The sequence below is a fragment of the Xiphias gladius genome, chromosome 22 (assembly GCF_016859285.1).
Source record: "Xiphias gladius isolate SHS-SW01 ecotype Sanya breed wild chromosome 22, ASM1685928v1, whole genome shotgun sequence".
Lineage (NCBI taxonomy): Eukaryota > Metazoa > Chordata > Actinopteri > Istiophoriformes > Xiphiidae > Xiphias > Xiphias gladius.
The window spans coordinates 6698501-6717664 of NC_053421.1; the positions used below are offsets into that span (position 1 = coordinate 6698501).

Genomic DNA, 19164 nt, shown 5'->3' on the forward strand with positions numbered 1-19164 from the left:
TTTAGGACCTTTTCCTTTTTTGTTATTTTGAAACTGTAAAAGATGGAAATAAAGAAATGATCTTGCTTCAAATATTAATGTCATCTTTAACTTTAGCTATTAGCTTAGCTATTCACAGTAACAGGAATTTTGACCAGGAGTGCCCAAACTTTTCTATGCCACTGTATATATACAGTAAAGTCCATAAGTATCTGGACAGTGACGCAATTTTTGTATTTTGCCTCTCTACACTACCACAGTGGATTTGAAATGTAGCCATCAAGATGAGATTGAGGTTTAGACTTTCATCTCTAATTCAAGGGGTGTAACAAAAATATTGCATCAAACGTTTGGGAGTTACAGCCATTATATACATATTTCCCCTCTTTTTCAGAGGCTCAAAAGTAATTGGACTATTGACTGACAGTCAGTTTCATGGCAAGGTGTGGCCTGTTCTGTCGTTTTTTCATGACAAATTTAGCAGATGACAGGTCTGGAATTGATTCCAAGGGTTGAATTTGCATTTAGTAGCTGTTCATGGGAACTCTCAATATGCAGTCCAAAGAGGTGTTGATGCAATGAAAAAGGCAATCATTAGGCTGAAATAACAAAAACTAACTCATCAGACAAATAGGAGAAACTTTAGGAGTGGCCAAATCAACAATTTGGTACATTCTTAAAAAGAGGGAATGCACTGGCAAGCTCAGCAACAGCAAAAGGTCTGGAAGACTATTGAAGAAAACCCCCTTCACAAAATCTAGTCAGGTCAGGAACACTCTTGAGGAGGTATGTGTATTGTTTTCAAAGTCTACAATCCAGATGCCTTCATGAATGTAATAAATACACAGGATTTACCACAAACTCAAAAACAGAAAGGCCAGATTAGACTTTGACAGAAAACATCTAAAAAGCCTGCCCTGTTCTGGAACAAGATGTTGATGAAAGATCAAACCAAGATTAACTTGTACCAGAATGATGGGAAGAGAAGAATATGGAGAAGGAAACGAACGTCTCATGATCCAAAGAAAAACACATCATCTGTCAAACATGGTGGAGGCAGTGTTATGGCATGGCCATGTAAGACTGCCAATGAAACTGGGTCACTGGTGTTTATTAATGAGTGACTGCTGATACTAGTAGTAGGAGGAATTCGCTATACTATCTGCTCAGATTCAGCCAAATGCTGCTAAACTGACGGTGCTTCACAGTACAGATGGACCCAAAACGTACTGTGAAAGCAACCAAAGAGCTTCTCAAGGCAAAGTGGAATACTGGAAAATGGAAAATTCTTCAACGCCAAGACACTCACCTGACTTCAAGCTGACTGATCATGCTTTTCACTTACTGACGACAAAAGTGAGGGCAGAAAGACCAACAAACAAGCAGCAACTGAAGGTGGCTGCAGTAAAGTCCTGGCAGAGCATCTCAAGGGAGGAAACTCAGCATTTGTTGATGTCCATGAATTCCATACTTCAGGCAGTCATTGACTGCAAAGGATTTTCTTCCAAGTATTAAAAGTAGTCGTTATATTCATAATTATGTTAGTTTGTTTAATTACTTTTGAACTTAACTTTATATTATATATAATATATAATATATATATATATATATATTATATATTATATATAGAGACAGCGATCTATACACACACACACACACACACACACACACACACACACACACACACTCGTTCCACCATCCTTGTGGGGACACTCATGGTCATAATCCATTCCCCAGCCTCTTACCCTAACCTTAACCATCACAAATAAATGCCTACCCTAACCCAGACCTAAACCTATTTTTACCCTGAACCCTAAAACCAAATCTTAACCCCCAAAAAGTAGTCTCTACCCATGGGGACCTCAATTTTTTTCCCCACAATGACACGATTCCCCATGGGTTTGTGTGCATTCAGGGGAGTGGACTCCATTGTATCCTTGAGTCCAGCTCATCCAGAAGAAAATCCATACATCATCCTGGACTTGCTTGTTGTGGATGGTGTGTTTTTGTGTATGTGTGCGCATGTATGTGAGCGAGAGACAGTGAAAGTGTGCGTACATTTGTACGCTGTAGCTGAGGAGCAGCTGAGATAAAGGCAGAGAAGCAAGAGAGATTTTTTGTTGGTTTTCTATTTGTATGTGTGTCTTCTACATAGAGAAATAGTGAGTGTGTGTTTGTTTCTAGTGTTGCATGGACTTTTTCAAAACTCTGTATACGTGTATTTATGTGCTTTTGAGCATGTGTTTGTTCATATGTGTTTGCCCATATGTGTGTGTTAGAGAGGACTGGTTGTGTTCCAGTGCTTCAGAGAATCATTATGATTCTGTGTGTGCGTGCGTGCGTGCGTGCGTGCATGTTTGTGTGAGCGTGCATGCGTGCGTGCGTGCGTGTGTGTGCTTGCGTGCGTGTGTGTGCGCGCGTGCGCAATCCCCAGGGCCGGTCCTCGTACTCTGGTGGACGTTAGCTTGCTAGCTGCCTCAATTCATCTGCTTTATTCTCATACACTACAAAGCAGCACTGCTCCCCAGATATGACCCCTCAAACAGAACAAACACATGCACATGCACAGACACACAAACACAGACACACTGCCCCCTACTGAGCCGTTTCTTTCCCCCATTGTGCTCTCTCTTCCTCTCTTTTTCTCTCTCTCTTCATCATGATAACAACAACAGAGTTGAAGCCTCTTGAAACACTCACTTTGAATATCAAATTAGTTGTGTGTGTGTGTGTGTGTGTGGTGGGGGGTGGGTTTAGTGCTGACATTTTTGCTAAGACAGTTTTTTCGCTACCTTTTTGTCTGTGTGTTTATGTGTCTGCTTGCTGTACAGCTTAAGTGTATCATGTGCCTGTGAGCATGCGTGTGTATGCAGATGCACCATTTAAGTTGTATTTGTGGTGTGTATGTGTTTATATACAGTATATGTATGAAGGTGTTAGGGTTTTCAACTGGATGCATGTAATTTGTTGACCACTAAGGCTCATGGGAGATACAGCGATGGCTCTTTTGCCTCAACCTGCTGAAGTCACTGCTGTGCATTTGTGCGCAGATTTGTGTGTGGGTGGATTTGTGGTTTGAGGTACAACGATGAAAGATCTGTCTCTGTGACTCGCATATTTAATCTCTGGGCTTCTTATGGGCACTGTGAACACACGTATTGTGCCCGAGTGCACTTATCCACAGTGAATGTGCACACATTCACTCACATAGACACACAACTCAACAGCTTACAGTAAATACAGGTATGTCCACTCATGCAAACATAGCATAACTTCTGCAGAAAGTATATTCACTCACATTATGTAGACAACAAGAAAGCAATATGAGTAGGCAATAATGCATATGAGGTCCTGACTAGAAGTGGGTAACACTCGGATTTTACTGGTACTAGCACGAGCAATGAATCCTTTTTGATACATGAAAAATGCTCAAATGGGTTGTTTTTGATAGACTTAAAAACTAAGATGAAACAAAGGAGTTTATCATGAGTAGGAACAGGTTTTCTTTGTTACCTTGGCAGCTACAGCAACAATATTACAGTAATACCCGACTGACCACTGTGTCTAATATTATGGCACTGGGTGAAGTTCCCTGCAATCAACATCCAAGACAGGACAACTTGAGTTGTTACAGTAGATGACTAAGAGCACAGCAGTCTAAGACTGTGGATATCTGTACATTTGTGACTTTGGTTCAACAGGTGCTTTGCCAAAGTACCAGTATTGCCTCCTTTATAGGCAAAAGTGTACTTGTTTCAACAAGCTGTCATCATCAACATGGCTTAAGTGTAAACTTATATCATTTTGAAGAGAGAGAGAAAAATGTTAATACCAGACAATGCAGTGTAGCGTAACATTATGAAATGGCTATTTCAATCTCATTATTCCAGGACGCGATTGCCACCGTAATTCTATGTGTATGTTTTTTCTGATTCAATTATCAGTTATTTGGGACAACAAAGCAGTGTTACGTAATGTGGAGAGGAGGTTGGGGTAGGATTAATATATCATGGGTAGGAAGAAAACGGTGTCAGCAGGTGGAGTCACATGCCAGGCAGGTGACTGGGTCAGGTGGTAACCAGAAGCAGGAAAGAGGGCAAGTGAGGACTTGTAGATGTAGAACAGAGGAGATGTTAGATATGCATGGCACACACACTTAAGAGAGAAAGTAGAAAAAAAAAAGAAAGGAGGACAGAAGGATGAAGCGGATGATTGCAGGAGAGGGACGAGCAGGCGGAAATACAAGTGCAATTTCATGTGAAAAGGAGTACCAAAATTGCAGTGCCCCAACTGATCTGCATAAATACAACCTCTGCTTTACCAAACCGAAGAATGTACAAACAAGTGCAAATTCAAAATAACTAAATAGTGTCCAATGGAAAAGGTCTGGCAACAATGTTAATGTAAAAATTAAAGTAGAGAGTTTTAGACTTACTGTTAGTGAGTGAGTGATGGATTTGGGTTTTTGTTCAGCAATAAACCATTCATTGCACCAGTCCTTTCCAGGTTGTGATAATAATTCTGTGTGTGTGTGTGTGTGTGTGTGTGTGTGTGTGTGTGTGTGTGTGTGTGTGTGTGTGTGTGTGTGTGTGTGTGTGTGTGTGTGTGTGTGTGTGTGTGTGTGTGTGTGTGTGTGTGTGTGTGTGTGTGTGTTTGTGTGTGTGTTCAGTTTGCACAGGGCGAGTACAACTCCAGTGGGTTTGACCTGAATGTGATGCCAGTTTGGAGCAAAAACATCACGGGTAATGGAGTGGTGGTCAGCATCATTGATGACGGTGAGTTTAACCTTCACTACAACAAACGTGCTCATACACACTTGTTTTCAGACTGATTGGATCTTTGAAGAGGGTACACAGGTACATGCTGCATATTAAATAGATGGATTTTACAAATGTGGATTTTCTGGCAGCCAAAATAAGAACATTGCGACATATTTGGAATATTTTATACAGTTTGTTTTTGTGCAGTATTTTGTGCAAGGCAGCAATGTGCATTATTAAAAAGATTTCACACTGAAGAAGCCTTGTCAAGTTTGGTGTGATGAAGCTGAACTCTGGCCCTCGATGGAGAGGGTGAATGATTTATGTTGCCCCCCCCTTGCCGTCCCACCCCTCACTCACCAGCACCATCACTGTCATCGCCGTCTCAGTCACGCCACAATGAGAATTCATTTCTCTCTGATTGCTGGGATATCTGGCAACAAGGGAAATGAGAGAGCGGCATCTTATGGGCTCATTCATCAAGAACTAATTGAAGCCTCACTAGTCTCAAGTGCTGATAGAGCTGGAGTAGTGCTGGAGTGTGCTGTTTGTATGTGTGTGTTAAAGTGTTCATGTGACACTTTCTTTCTGCATCCGAGTGCCTCTGACTCTGCAGTATGTGTGTGAAAGTGAACTCAGAGAAAATACCCTAAACGGGTGTCCCTGTTCTAGAGTTCAGTGTTTACTTGTGGCTGATTGTGTTTTTATGTTAACTAATAAACAGGAAAGCATTGTCATTCCACAGGAAGCAGGACAAGTTCAACAGTGTCTGTGTGTGTGTGTGTGTGCGCGCGTGTTTATTTTTCCCACTTGTATCATGCATGTGAATCTGCTTGCTGTGTGTCAGTTATTACTTCAGTGTCTGTTTTTGATGAAAGATGCTGCTGTTATGGTGAGCTGCTGTGGACAGAAGGCCTTCTCTCTGTTCTGCATCCCTCTGAATACAGACAGAGCCTGTGTGTGTGCCTGTGTGTGGAGATACGGGTGGCGAGGGGTGGAGGGTGGATACGGAATGAGCAAGCAAGAGAGAGAGAAAGAGAAAGAAATTAAACAGAGGAAGGATATAGAGGGAAATGTCAGGAGAAGGCAAGAGCAAAAAAGGATTCAGAGAGGGGGCGAGTGTGTGTGATTGCCTGTGTGTCAATGTATGTGTGTGTGAGTGTATGTATGTGTGTGTGAGACAGAGTATTAGACTTGCACCACTGAATCTCCTCTCCTCTGAGGCTATTGTACTCTGCTCCACCTCTCTGTATTGATTCCACTGGGCAAGAGCTCCCTCACTCGTTCTCTCTGTCTCTGTCTATCTCTCATTTTCTTGGTCTTTTCCCCTTCTTTTTTCTGTTCCTTCTTTGTTAACTAGGAGGTGACTTCTTCCTCTGGCCAACCCCCCCCCCCACTTCCTCCCTCTCAGACAGTCTGCCTCTCACAGCTGAAGGATCATGTACACATTCACCTTTAGCCACCTTTCAATCGATGCTCATTGATTTTAATATCACGGTGAAATAAATTATTTTTCTTTGAGTGAAAGTGCCCCCACCTCCCCTTCCTCCTCCTCTTCCTCCTGTTTCTCCATCTCTGTCCCCATCCTTCAATTCAATCCCTCTGTTTTAGGGGTAATGTAATTGGAATCTGGGGCCGTACCTTTACAAGCGTTGAATCACATCCACTGTGCCATCTTCAATTTGTATGCCTGTGTTTGGATTTGCTTCTGACTCTACTCTTTCAGAGTATTCTATCTCATTGTTGCACCATTGGATACATTTGTTTTATCTTCCTTGTATTGCTATACGTCCTGGACTCTAGCATGACCCTTAAAAAACAAAGCTCAATAAAACCAGTGACGTCATTTGTCAACAGTACATCAGGCAGTTTTGTGCTTAAACCATGCATACTCTCTTTTCTACACATAAATTCCTATTTGTCAATTTCTTCTTGCGCATACAGTTAAAGGCCTGACAACATGCACCACCAAACTCCCAGTGGTATTCAAGTGTAATCACAAGTACTTCCTGAATTATAGACACACAAACCAACTGTACTGTCAACCACATAAGCAGAATAGATAGATTTTCACTATCTTTCCTGAAGACATACATTTTATTTTTTAATTTGAAGATAAAGTCCTTTTTATCAAGTGTAAATTTATGCCATTAATGTCTCAATGTCTTATTTCTGTAGTTCTTCATCAGAGAGTACCTTTGGCTTTTTATAAGAGATCCAGAGGATCTGTACATAACATTCAATTGTAATCAGTCCTATTTATTTTCAGTAATTTAATAAAGCCAGGTAGATTTTTTTGTTATGGTAAAACTGTTAAAAAGTTCAACAATTAAAAACAAAATAATAGTAAATTTATAATCACGGAATTACAATTGAAGTTATATTGTGGCCCATGTTTTTGTTTTGTGTGTGTCTGTGTGTGTGTGTGTGTGTGTGTGTGTGTGCGTGTGTGTCCATGTGCGTAAACTGCAATTCTTTATTTGACATCTTTGACATTTTTTTAAACTTCTCCCCATACTGTATCTTTATTGGCTGGACCAAACCAGGGAGCCCAGCCCCATAAACGCAAAGTTCGCTGACTGACTGAGGGAAGAACTTACACCATTGGTTGGCCGGCAGAGTGTTGGAGTTTCTCCATTGGTCGTTACACTTTCAAAAGGAATGGCACAAAAAGTTTTTATCGCCTCATCAGGGGGGCGTTACAGCTTTTGTCGCTAGATTAACCGACTTTTCAGACTCCTTTAGCGACTTTTCTTCACAAAAGCACTTAGTGAAAAACCTAGCAACCTATTGGACAAACCCTAGCTACTATCCCTAGCGGAGAGTCACCAGTATTGCCCCACGGGCACGAGAACAGGCTTTCCCTCCGCAAGCACACCTCTCTATGCGTCTCTTTCAATTGACCGCTAGGAAGCTGAACCAGATGTGATTGAGCTTCTTTAACTTTCTATCTCAGTGATCATTTTACTAGTAATTATTGCTGAAATCAAAGCACAGCTGTTGTCTTTAAGTTATGTGTATGGTGATTTGGTCAGATGACGTTATATAATCCGAATTTTAGCAGCACAGAGCAGCAGCTTGTAAATGGCTCAGCAGTGACTGCTGGTTAACATGTCGTCTTATTGGGCCGCGTTTCTGACATTATTTCATACTTGTTCCACTGTCTGACAACAGAAACAGAAAAAAATGTAAATGAGAACATCTTCATTGGGAATTCAGCTGTATCAAATTACTATATATGTGAGGACAGAGAGTAGGAGAGAAGCAAACAGATAAAGGGCGGTCCAGCCATATACTAGGTTTTTACCTAGCCTTGTTTATCTTTGAAGAAGCCAATTGTGGAAGTGTCAAAGAAAAACAGTATGGTTTAAGGGGATTTCATTTACTATACTGGCAATGTAGGGTTTTCATCTATGACATGTTAGTAGGAGAAAGTTTGACATTAGTCAGGGGTAGCATAATTTCAACCAATCCTCTTTCTGTGCACAGGCGAGAGATATTAACTGTGTTCCAAATCAATACTACATACTAATTTTAGACTAGTATCTCGAGGAAATGATGAAATACATGCAACGTCAGAGGTCCATCAAACTCGGGCATGGGGTGTGACTGCAAAATGTTCAATATCCCAATATTTTTTTGGGAGCTGTTTCATCACTACACACAATTTATTTAACATTTTTCCAGCCTTGAGCTGCTCCGCTATTTGCATTGTGCATTCCATTGTGGGAGAATAGTATGCATTACCAGCACACACAAAAACCGACGATATTTAGTATGCAGACACTCTGCTATGAGTATATTTCATTCTGTCACTTTTCTAGCGTCTACACACTACATACTAAAAGCCTGCTTAGAATTAGTAAGTAGTATGGATTTGGGACGTGGCACCTGATTAACTGTGCACACAACATTCCTCGCAGTCTAACTGCATTCACTCATAACTAATTTTCTAACAACAAATGAAGTGTGGAAACAATGGAAAGGTTGTTAAAGGTTAAAATACAAGGAACACACATAAAGACTAGCCCCAATGCATGCCGGGAAGCTTTCCTGCACGCCTACACCCGGGATGCTGCAGTATCTTAACCTTACTGTCTGTCTTTAATCTTTTGTCCACAACAAATAACTCTACATTAGAGTTACTTGGACTTTTAAATGATGTGGTTGACCATATTTGACATTCTGGGGGAGTTTCTGTATGTAAATGAGCCTGTATGTGCACAAGCAGATGGATGTACAGTAGGTGGAATCATCATAGTTCACTGCATAAAGGTGTGAACACATTAGCATGTTTGATAAATAGCAACATTTTTGTACCTATGGCCAGTTCCTACACACATATTTTGAGCGTGCTCTATGTATGGTTTGATCGGTGAGGCTTCCAAACATTACACTTTCATAGCAGGAGTAAAAGACGTGTCACATGCTGTGACATGTCAACATAAACAGTAGTCATCAGGGTGTCCTCCACTGATTATGACCGGAGAGTGGGAAAGACTATAGATTCATCAGTGAAATTGCATCCACCCCCCACCCACCTTGTCCCACGACCACAGTGTCCCTGTCACCCTGCTATCAACAGCGGCCTCTGTCCCTCATGGCCACACGGCCCAAAACCACTCCAATATTGACCTGTGTTTTCGCCATTGTCATTACAAGTCATTGGTACACAGGGAGACACAGGACACAAATTAGACCGGAGAAGGGAGGTAGAAGGATGGATGGAGTGGGGGAGAGAGAAAGGAGGGAGACAGGATTTAGACAAAGAAGACAGAGCAGTCTCGAAGATAATTTAGTGAGCTCAGTGTCCTATGCTGCAGCGCTGTGTATGTAAAACTGATTTGCAAAGAGCATGGAAATTGTCCTTTTAAATAAGCTTTTTCATTGTGCTTTATTACGGGGTGTCAGGATTGTGTGTAGCATGTATACAGGTGAATATCAATTTGAGCCAATCCTGTTTTCTCTCTCTTTACTGCACTCTGTAGTAGATGTAGACATTATACCATTTCATCTTTTTTATGTTGTAGGAATTAAACACCACAGTAGGTTGATGATGGGATTTTAGAGATGCACTTTAAAAAGCAGTCCACCAAGATAATAATGCCAGCTTCATACAGATGAAAAGCTGTATTTATGTTGTCATATTGTATGTATTTATCTGTTGATGTAGGAGGTGTGATAAAAGATTTTATGGCTGATTAGGAAGGCTTATGTAGCTGTTGTAAGTGGTAGAGCTGTATTTTTGATATTCTACAACCCCAGCTGATTGACTTAATGAGGTGTGTCCATACAGTATGAAAAGCAGTTACTCTACTGTCTGCACACGTTGTGCGTCAGATTTTTACTGAGCGGGTCAGAGTCCTGCAAAAAACTGCCTCTCTGACAAGTCAATTATAATGAAATTCAGTGTTTTCAGCACTTTACTATGCAATTTAATTTACTGTCTTAGTTAGGTTATTATATCATGGGTGTCATCATACATTGTCTGTACCTGGGAAGTTGTTATCTGAAGGCTTTGCAGAGCAACCACCATTATTAAAGTAACAAAAATATTCATCCAAAACACTTCCTCACCATATTTTACTGTCATTTCACAAGAACTGCGGTTTTGTGACTTGCTGATTTTATAAAACAGCAATAAAATACCACTGCATCTAAAAGAAGACACCCAATTATTACATAAAAAGAATAGCTGTTGCTTGAAATTGATATACAGCACAGTACAGAATAGGTTCGTATGTGCTGACTTAGCCACGTACCAATGCAAAGTTACCTTATACTTGAAGGAATTCTATCATGTGACTTAATATTTGCGCACACACTGTATTTTCCCTATTCATTGCAAACAAAACAAGCCATAATTTCAGTACTAATCAGTACACATTTGAATAACACACAAACCACGGAACACACTGGTGGCTGCTGTTTGAGGTTCTCCTCAGCACAAAATAAGAGCAATTACATGATTATCTTTCACGAAGCAACAACGTCCTTAAAAGGTGTCGAAACAAAGTGGTTGCCAAGCAACACAGAAATACCAGTATGAGTCAAATTTTTGGTATTAAAATTAATATTTATTTGGTAATGGCTTTATACAGGATTCAGCTGTAACTCTCCGGTTTATATTTTTGAACGGTGGTTTTGGAAGTTGTCTTTTTTGAATTTGGCAAAAATCTGTCACAGTTCATTTTGTGTATTTTATCCTCACGGGCTGTTTTCAGGCTGGTGTTTTCAACAGAGAGAGCCAAGGTTGATAACTGTGTAATAAGATAAATCTCATCTTTAAAATGTGTGTTTCGGTATCTTTACATCAGTGTCCATTATTACGCGTGTTTGTATGCTAACAGTGTGTATGCATCCATGCATTAGGGCAGGCTCCTGGTTTAAGTCCAAAGAGAGTCAGAAGTCTGCGTGTGCACGTGTTTGTGGGGCTGTTTGGTAGAAATGACACTGGCCAGCTATGTAAAAGTGTGTCTGACAGGGGGAGCGACGGAGTCAGCGCTTTTTTTTTCTCCATCCTCGCCCCCCGCTGTTCAATCCATCCAGCTGCTGTCACCACAGGGGAGCAGACAATCTATCAAGGCATCGGGATGCATTCTCCTCACCTGCGCCGCGCCTTTAATGAACAGCCAACATGATCCCGGCTGACAAGCAGGAAATGGATGTAATAAAGATTGTTTCTGCATGCTCTTTGCATCCCTGATAAATCACCTCGCTGTGCAACAGATACGGGAGCCACATGGAAATTTGATTTCACACGGCAAGGGGGAGGAAGAAGAGAGCAGTGGGGGAAAAAGAGAGCTGCTAGTGGCAGGGTCACTCTATTTTATTCCCCTTTTTTCTCCAGTGGAGCAGTGGAGCAAGGTGTGTGGGGGTTGAATGGGGGGACTGCTTTTTTTTTTCATTTCTTTTTTTTATTTTTTCGCCTGGGTTCTCACTTATCCCACCAACGCTCTGTTAAGACAGGAACATACCTCTGTGCCTGTAAGTCTATAAACAATAACAGACGACTTGTGCAGACATTCACATAGGTGCCTGTCATTATACTTAGACGTAACATTAATGTGTACACTAGGGGGCACATTTTCATTTCAAGAGGAGAAATCCACTAAATAAAAAAAAAAAGCAAAATAAAGCACCCCGGTGCTTCCAGATACTCTTCCCCTCTGTACCAAGAAATGTTTGATACACAGGACCACAAATATACACCATGTGTAGAGATTGGAAGTGTGCACAAGGGTACTTTGGGAGCATCTGCAAGTTACAATTACCCAGAAACCCCTCCTATGTTTACAAGTATCTTTGTAGAAGTGTGTGTACACTTCAGTAATTTCAGTGCCCCCATACTGTACACACACACCCCTCCAATCCATATGCTTTATATCCATTTTGTTTTGTTCTTAAAAATGCCAGGGTAGCATGAGTAACTTCGCCTGTTACAGTGCAAATCAACTTGTTTCGAGTGTTTCAAAAATCAGCCCCCCCCCTTTTTTTGAGTCATTATACACTCCTTATACTTTCTTTACTCAAGATGGAGTTCTATTACAACGTGGTTGAAATATTCATTCAATACCACTCAAAATTCCCACTAATATTTTAATCCATGGGTTCTTAATTTCAGCTAGAGGCAGAAAAAAGTATGCTTTTCATTTCTAGCTAGTGATGATCAAATTTGACCTATCAGTTGTCATCGTTAGCTCTAGCTAGCTAGGTAGCTAATTAAGCTAACTGGTGGTTGATAATGGTTAATACTGCCATTTCCGGCTGCATACATTAAACTATGCTAAAAGACAGAGGCTACATGTCCCAGGAAAAACAAACGACATTATTCCTGTATTGCAGTGTAGAGCTAGTTAGTCCTAGCATTATGTATGACAAAAATAAGATTAGATTGTTTTTTCCATCTAACTTAACTCTGTTTAGCTGCTTAGCTCACACACGTAACATTGGCAGCGCTTGCTTAAGTGTAAATTTAGAGGAGGATGTGTAGCTGCTAAAGCAAGCCTACACTCCAACAGCATTCAGGACCGGAAAATACCATAAAATGGCTTTACTGGTAAACATAAACTGTGGCTAAATGTAGTTAAGGGGAACTAACGTAGTTACCTAATTATGTGCTTATTTGTAATTTGGCCTGGGAAGTAACTTGTTTTGCTCCCATAGGTGGTAAACTGGTTAGCAGGACATGCTAACATTTAAAGTTATATCAAATAAACACACTGTTTAATGCATGTCTTACACTGTTGCTCTTGTATTTTTGGTTTTTGATATGCCTAAAACTGACTTAAGGCAAAAAATGACTTGATGAGATAGAAATTTTTCCACTGTACCACATATGCCCATACAGCCGGCAGGATGAATCTTTAATCCGCATCTCACCACCCCAAGACTTTTTATAGCAAACTCAGAAAAAATGACATCAAAATGCAGTAACTTATGAGCATGTAGGTCTATACCACACTGCAACACACTACTCATGCCACACTACAAGACCAAACAAAAGATCACATTAGCAAACACATGGCCTGCTGTCCAAACCGCCTGTAGTAGTGCTGTAACAGAAAAGGCTTCATGTTGTAGAGTACAGGGAGACTGAGAGAAATGAGGGGGTGAAGAAAAGAGAATAATGATTAGAGCTGGGGAAAAATAATAGTGGGGGAGCAGGAGAAATACATGGGGAATGGAATATAGGAGAATAAAGGGAGAGCGGAATTGAGATAGGGAAAGAACGGGAGAGGGAAGAGTGAGATAGGGAGGGGGGGATGCAGATATGGGGGTGGGTGGGTAATTTATGATTTAATCTAATGCAGTCTGGACCTGCTGTAAGTCACACAGACCTCAGCTGGGAAAGCGAGGGAGGGAGAGATGGAGATGTCGAGAGAGAGACATTAACCTTTCCTTGAAGCGAGTGTGGAGCTGTTTTATCTGACCACCATCCACCCTTGTAAACCTTTTCTCCTCTCCACCTCTACTTCCCGCTCGCCAGACTTTACCAACTGCTTCTCTAAGGCTGCGTTTACCAAATGCGTTACGTAATCACAATCAACTTTGGTTTCACTGAGTTTAAGTAACAATCCTAGAATTTTCTCAGAAATGTATGTTGATTTTTTTACTTTGTATCGCAAACTTTTCTCACGTTGCTCTTAACACCTGATGCTAGATAAATATTTTGCACAGGAAGTGAGGCCTATATGTCTGCCTACACATCTGATGTTCTGTTTAGAACAGCAGAAGACCGGGGTAGAAAAAGAAACTCAGAAGAAACTCAAACTTCATCAACAGAATAAAGCCCAAAGAAAAACCTGTCAGAAAACCACCCACACTGCTTGACAAGTTATTGCTGGGAAGTGCAGAATAAATAATAATAATAAAATGAGAAATTCAAGTATTACTAAATTTCACATCAGCAAATCATGTATGGTTTTCACACACTCATCCTGTAACTCAGTGTGAGGTAACAAACAGTCAATCTGCAACATGAGCTGCCCCAGGATCAGCTATTGCCACTGGCATTGCCACTGGCATTTTAGGCTGTTATTGTACTTCTTGAAAAATAAAATAGGATTTTGAGTTGATTTTCTGAGACCACATATGTGTCACATAGAAATATAGATTTTTAGACCCAGAAAATTAGTTTGTGTTCCTCAAAGGGGAGCCTCATAATATGATGTGTTTGAGTATTATATCAGTATTATCAATAATCAGTTGTTGCCACTGGCATTGCTGCTTGCATTATAAATACTTTATTTTTTAAAAAAAAGATATTGGTTGGAATATATTTGATCATACACGGGGTATCTCTGTGATGAAAAATAAAAAATTCTGTTCAGTCTCTGTTGACTGAACTGAATGTATTTATTCTGGGCCCAGGAAACAGACTCTACACATAAAAAACATCATAGAATCTGCTTGACTACTCCTTGTACCACCAGGCTCTTATACCAAACTGTAATGAACACAAAGTCATAGTTAGTCTCTTTTCTGAATAACAAATTCCAGTAAGAACAGTTTACAATAAGCATATCTCAGACACTAGACACTTAAATCTCCATGACCGTGCAGGCTTGCGTCAAAGGTTGCAATGACCCTTATGAGTAATTACAGAAACTACATACAGTAAATTCTACCACACTCTGGTGTTGTGTATGGTCAAGTGATAAGTGATGAGTAAACTATGACGTGCAGCCAGTGGTCATTTCACAACACATTTCACAAAATTAGTTAGGTTTTGATTTTGTTCAATGTCAGATTTCTCCGATTGATATCACCATCACAACATGGATGTATTGTACATGATCAAGTCATATCATGCTTTAATTATACGCCACACAGTAATTGCGTTAACATTCTTCCATTAATTTGTGATAGAGAGTGACAGCGGGCTGCACAAATCCTTGTAGAGCAGCCTTATACCATATCTAGGGAACAATAATGGAATAAATAAGACAATATCTCAGGTTCTGCTGCATCAGTTTTGATCCCTTTTTGAACAACTGTCTTTTGTGAGTCTAACAAGTACAATGCTAAATTGGTGGAGTACTCTTAGGTAAATATTAAGAGCTTGAGGTGAATTGAAAATGTTTTTGGAGTGAAGATGGAAGATCAGAGAGAAGACATAAAGTACATCTGGGTGTTGCCAATAGTGGGTAGGACCTTGAATACAAAAATCCTCTGTACTAAGGATACCTGGAAAGAGGACCGACTACACATACACATAAGAATCAAAAATGAGATATATCACAGGGAAAGGCAAAAGATGTGAAATGAGGATGAAGACGTTAGTTACAGACAACAAATGATAGAAGAGCAGTTACGCACAAACATGGAGCAAAAAGAGTCCCTTGGTTCAAGGAGACTGGTTGCACTTCTGGCCACACCTTTTTGGTGATGTCACAGTAGGTCTTTCCCATTGGCTGTGAAACTGTTGTATTTAAATGGCACTTTTACATGATCTGCATGCAGACATATTTTCAGGAAAGCCTGTCATTGTCAGTCACAGGATGCCCAAGGAGAAACACTCTCAATCCAGTTGTTTCCTGCTGTGGTTTCTTGTACTCGCCATGGTTACAAAAAACGGAGCCAAACGCTGCGCTCCAAAACACGGCGAATCAGGGGAATTAGCAAATCAGAGAGATGCCATGGTAATGGGCTGCACCAGTGCCTACTAACGGAGTGCAACTCCTGTGTTTGCATCAATAATCTCTCTCCAGAGAAGCATTTGCCTGGATAAATATTGGTTTTGCGTTGGCCTTTGTAATGGCACCCTGTGCAGGCGGCAGGGCCTATAAGTGACGTTGTCTGTCACGCCGTTGGCAGGCTGGCGTGGGAGTCGTTGGCACATTGTGGGGTCTCTCCAACGCTCATTTGAATTTGCTCGTCCCCAATCATGCCACTACACTCAGCAACTACACACTTCCACACTCCACTCACACACTACTCCCACTACCTGTTTGGGCGCCGGCGCGCTCATTTGCATGAAATAAGATGGAAATGGAGCCCTTATTTATGCCAACAGAAATGGAGTGTGTTATTAAGGGCACTATTGTGCAAAAGAGACGGTGGCGGTAAGAATACATTACAGAGGCTATTTCTGGAGTGGCTCGAGTCACACAGAGGGTAATGCTTTACAGGTCCCTGATGACTTCTATAGTCTGGGCGCCAACACTCTGGATGGGCTGTGTGTATGTTTATGTGCATTTTGTATGTGTATGTGTGTATTTTTGTTTATGCCTGTGTTTGATTGTTTGTGTCTGTGTGTATTTATCTACAGTACCTACAAGTGTGTGTGTTCTGTGTGTTCTGGCTGTATACTTAATATAATGCCTGGTGAATATGATTCTTTGAGATGATCATTTGTCTATTGCCTGGTGATGGATGGGTTTCCTTTGATTGACAGGTCTCCATTCATACAGGCTTCATTATGAGTCTGTTTGTGTTGTGTGGGCCCGGCCAGAGGGAGGTGAAGCTCCATTTCTGTCATTTGGGCATTGATACTGTGCTTTGCGGAGCTCAGTGGGTCATTTTTGTTTTTATAATAGGCTAAAATAGGAGGACGAAAAAGGTCTTGAAGGAGCTGTTGCCCATTATTTTGTTTCACTTATTTGTACCCTGAAATATAGGCAGATGTTTCTGAAGTGGTATGAAGGTTTAAGAAAATGGTCCAGCTAAAAAAGGAAACGTGTCTGTTTTCAGCATGCAGTAGCAGCATCAGATGTTTATAATTCATGTATTTTTGCTCAATATTGGGCTCTTCATCACAGTTTTTCTAGGGATGAATTCCAGCAGTTGAGATCCGATTCGTTCCCAACAATTACTGCCAAACTCTGCTCCAGTTTCCCAAGACAAATACTTGTGGGAATTATTTTTATCATGCGTCCACTTGTCTTGCATCTCTTGGTTATTGCCCTGATTACTATCATATGTACAGAATAAAAAGCCTTCTCCTTACTTCATCAACCCTACCACGCAACTCTCGTATCTATGTATAGTTCAAACTTGGAATGCTAATAAATTGTGCTAATAAATTAGCTGCAGCAGTTTCTTCCAATTATTTTTCCTGCTAAACTGGTAGCCTACTCTTCAGCTATGTGGCACAGTACTTTTAGCCACACTAGCGGTATGACCTCAGGGTTGGAAAGTTGCTCAGTCCAACGCTTTGGTCCAGACTGACATATCTCAAGATTTACTTGATGGACTGGCACAAAATTTTGTAAAGACATTCATGGTTCTCAGACAGGGAGTCCTATTCACCCTGGTGACTCCCGGACTTGTCCCGTAGCACAACCATCAAGCTGTGGTTTTGAATGACGTGTGTCAACATATTTGGATGTATTGCTATGAAATTGGGTAGAGGCATTCATGTTTTCCTCAGAATAATTTGTAATTCATATAGTTATAATAATACAAAATAAAATGAAAACACAATGAAAATCCAGTGTGATTACCAGGTTAGCTCCACGCAGTTATAACCTCAGGTCATCACTGTAAATATGGTCATACACTCACCAGTAAACACATATTAAAACTGATATGAAGATATGCTGCAAAACCTTACGTTTTTTGTTGTTGTTTGAGCTGTAATTGTTGGGGAATTGTTGCTCTCTACCACATAAGCCAAAGAATAACATTAAAAAATTTGAACAAAATTGTTGGTGGAAAAGGGTGATATTCCCAGGAAGTATTTTAACCCATTCTTATATTTGAAAATCTATTCTCTTTCTTACAGCAACTGCAATTTTACACTACCTGCCCATAGTAGTTTTGGGAAAACCAACCCTAATTTTCTTGTCATGTTTACTAACCCCAGCGGACAGCTAGCCCTTTCTCTGATCTGACCTGACCCCAGTGACCTTTTGCATCCATCCCAAACCTGAACCTGCTCCACTACCCCTTGATTGGCCCCTCGGTGACCCATGACCTTTAACCTTATCAGGTCTTGTGTTCCCAGGCTGCCTCGGTGGAGCTAGACCATGCTGGGTAAAAATTTTGATCAACTCAACTTTGTGAACGCTACAGCTGCACCCTGACATAAACAAAGAACAGAGTAAAATAAGACAGAAATTATGACTTTCTTTCTCTGCTGATTGTGTTTGCATTGCATTCTTTTTCTATGGTCATGTCTCTTTGCATGCGGGTTTAGTATCTTATGTAGCAGCTCATAGTGAGTGTATGTGATGAACGGGTGTAGTAAAATAGAGAGTAGACTTGTTTGTGACAGCACTGCCTTGGGTTTTTCTTTATGTTATTTTTTTGTAATCGAGTTTATAAGCATGGGAGTGGCAGCCTAGGAGCTTGTTTCATCTTTCCTCCAGAGGGATGGCCATTTTGAAAACTGGATGTTAAAACAAGAAGAGAGAAAAACCGCCCATTAACTGGAAATACCCCTTCCCAGGGCTAAATTGGTGTAAATAGTATTGTTCCCCTCTCTGTCAAAGATATATGGAATGTCGTTTTCGCTGATGGCCTCAGTAAATGCTCCATCCAGGCAGGCGTATAGATATAACAGATCTGCTCCAACACTGCATCTAACCACTGGGTTGTGTAACTGGCCCTATATAGCATATGTCATGTGATGTGTGTGTCTATGTGTGTGTGTGTGTGTGTGTGTGTGTGTGTGTGTGTGTGTGTGTGTGTGTGTGTGTGTGTGTGTGTGTGTGCGTGTGCGCGGTGGTGGGGGGGGTTGCATGAAGGTATGTGTGCATATTCACAAGCATTTAAGAGATGGAAAAAAAGCAATGAAGCAAGTAGAGAGAGGAAAGCAAAAGAAGGGAAAGGAAGGAGGGAGAGATGGAGAGGGAAGAGAGCTGTTGTTGAGAAAATACACATCAAATAAGCTAATGTCAAGGCCAGTGTGGTCCCATAACTTCTCCATTCAACGAGAGGTCAAACTGGGGTCAAGCTCTATTGATTTCTTTCCAGGCTT

At 40.8% G+C, this 19164-nt stretch overlaps 1 protein-coding gene across 1 annotated transcript in view; it reads left to right on the forward strand.

The window, feature by feature from the left end:
• LOC120784663 (furin-like protease kpc-1) overlaps positions 1 to 19164 on the forward strand; it is a 193053-nt gene that overhangs the window by 45068 nt on the left and 128821 nt on the right. The window contains exon 6 of the mRNA XM_040118638.1: positions 4649 to 4754. Coding sequence (XP_039974572.1) covers positions 4649 to 4754 — 106 coding nt within the window. The remainder of the gene's footprint in view (positions 1 to 4648; positions 4755 to 19164) is intronic.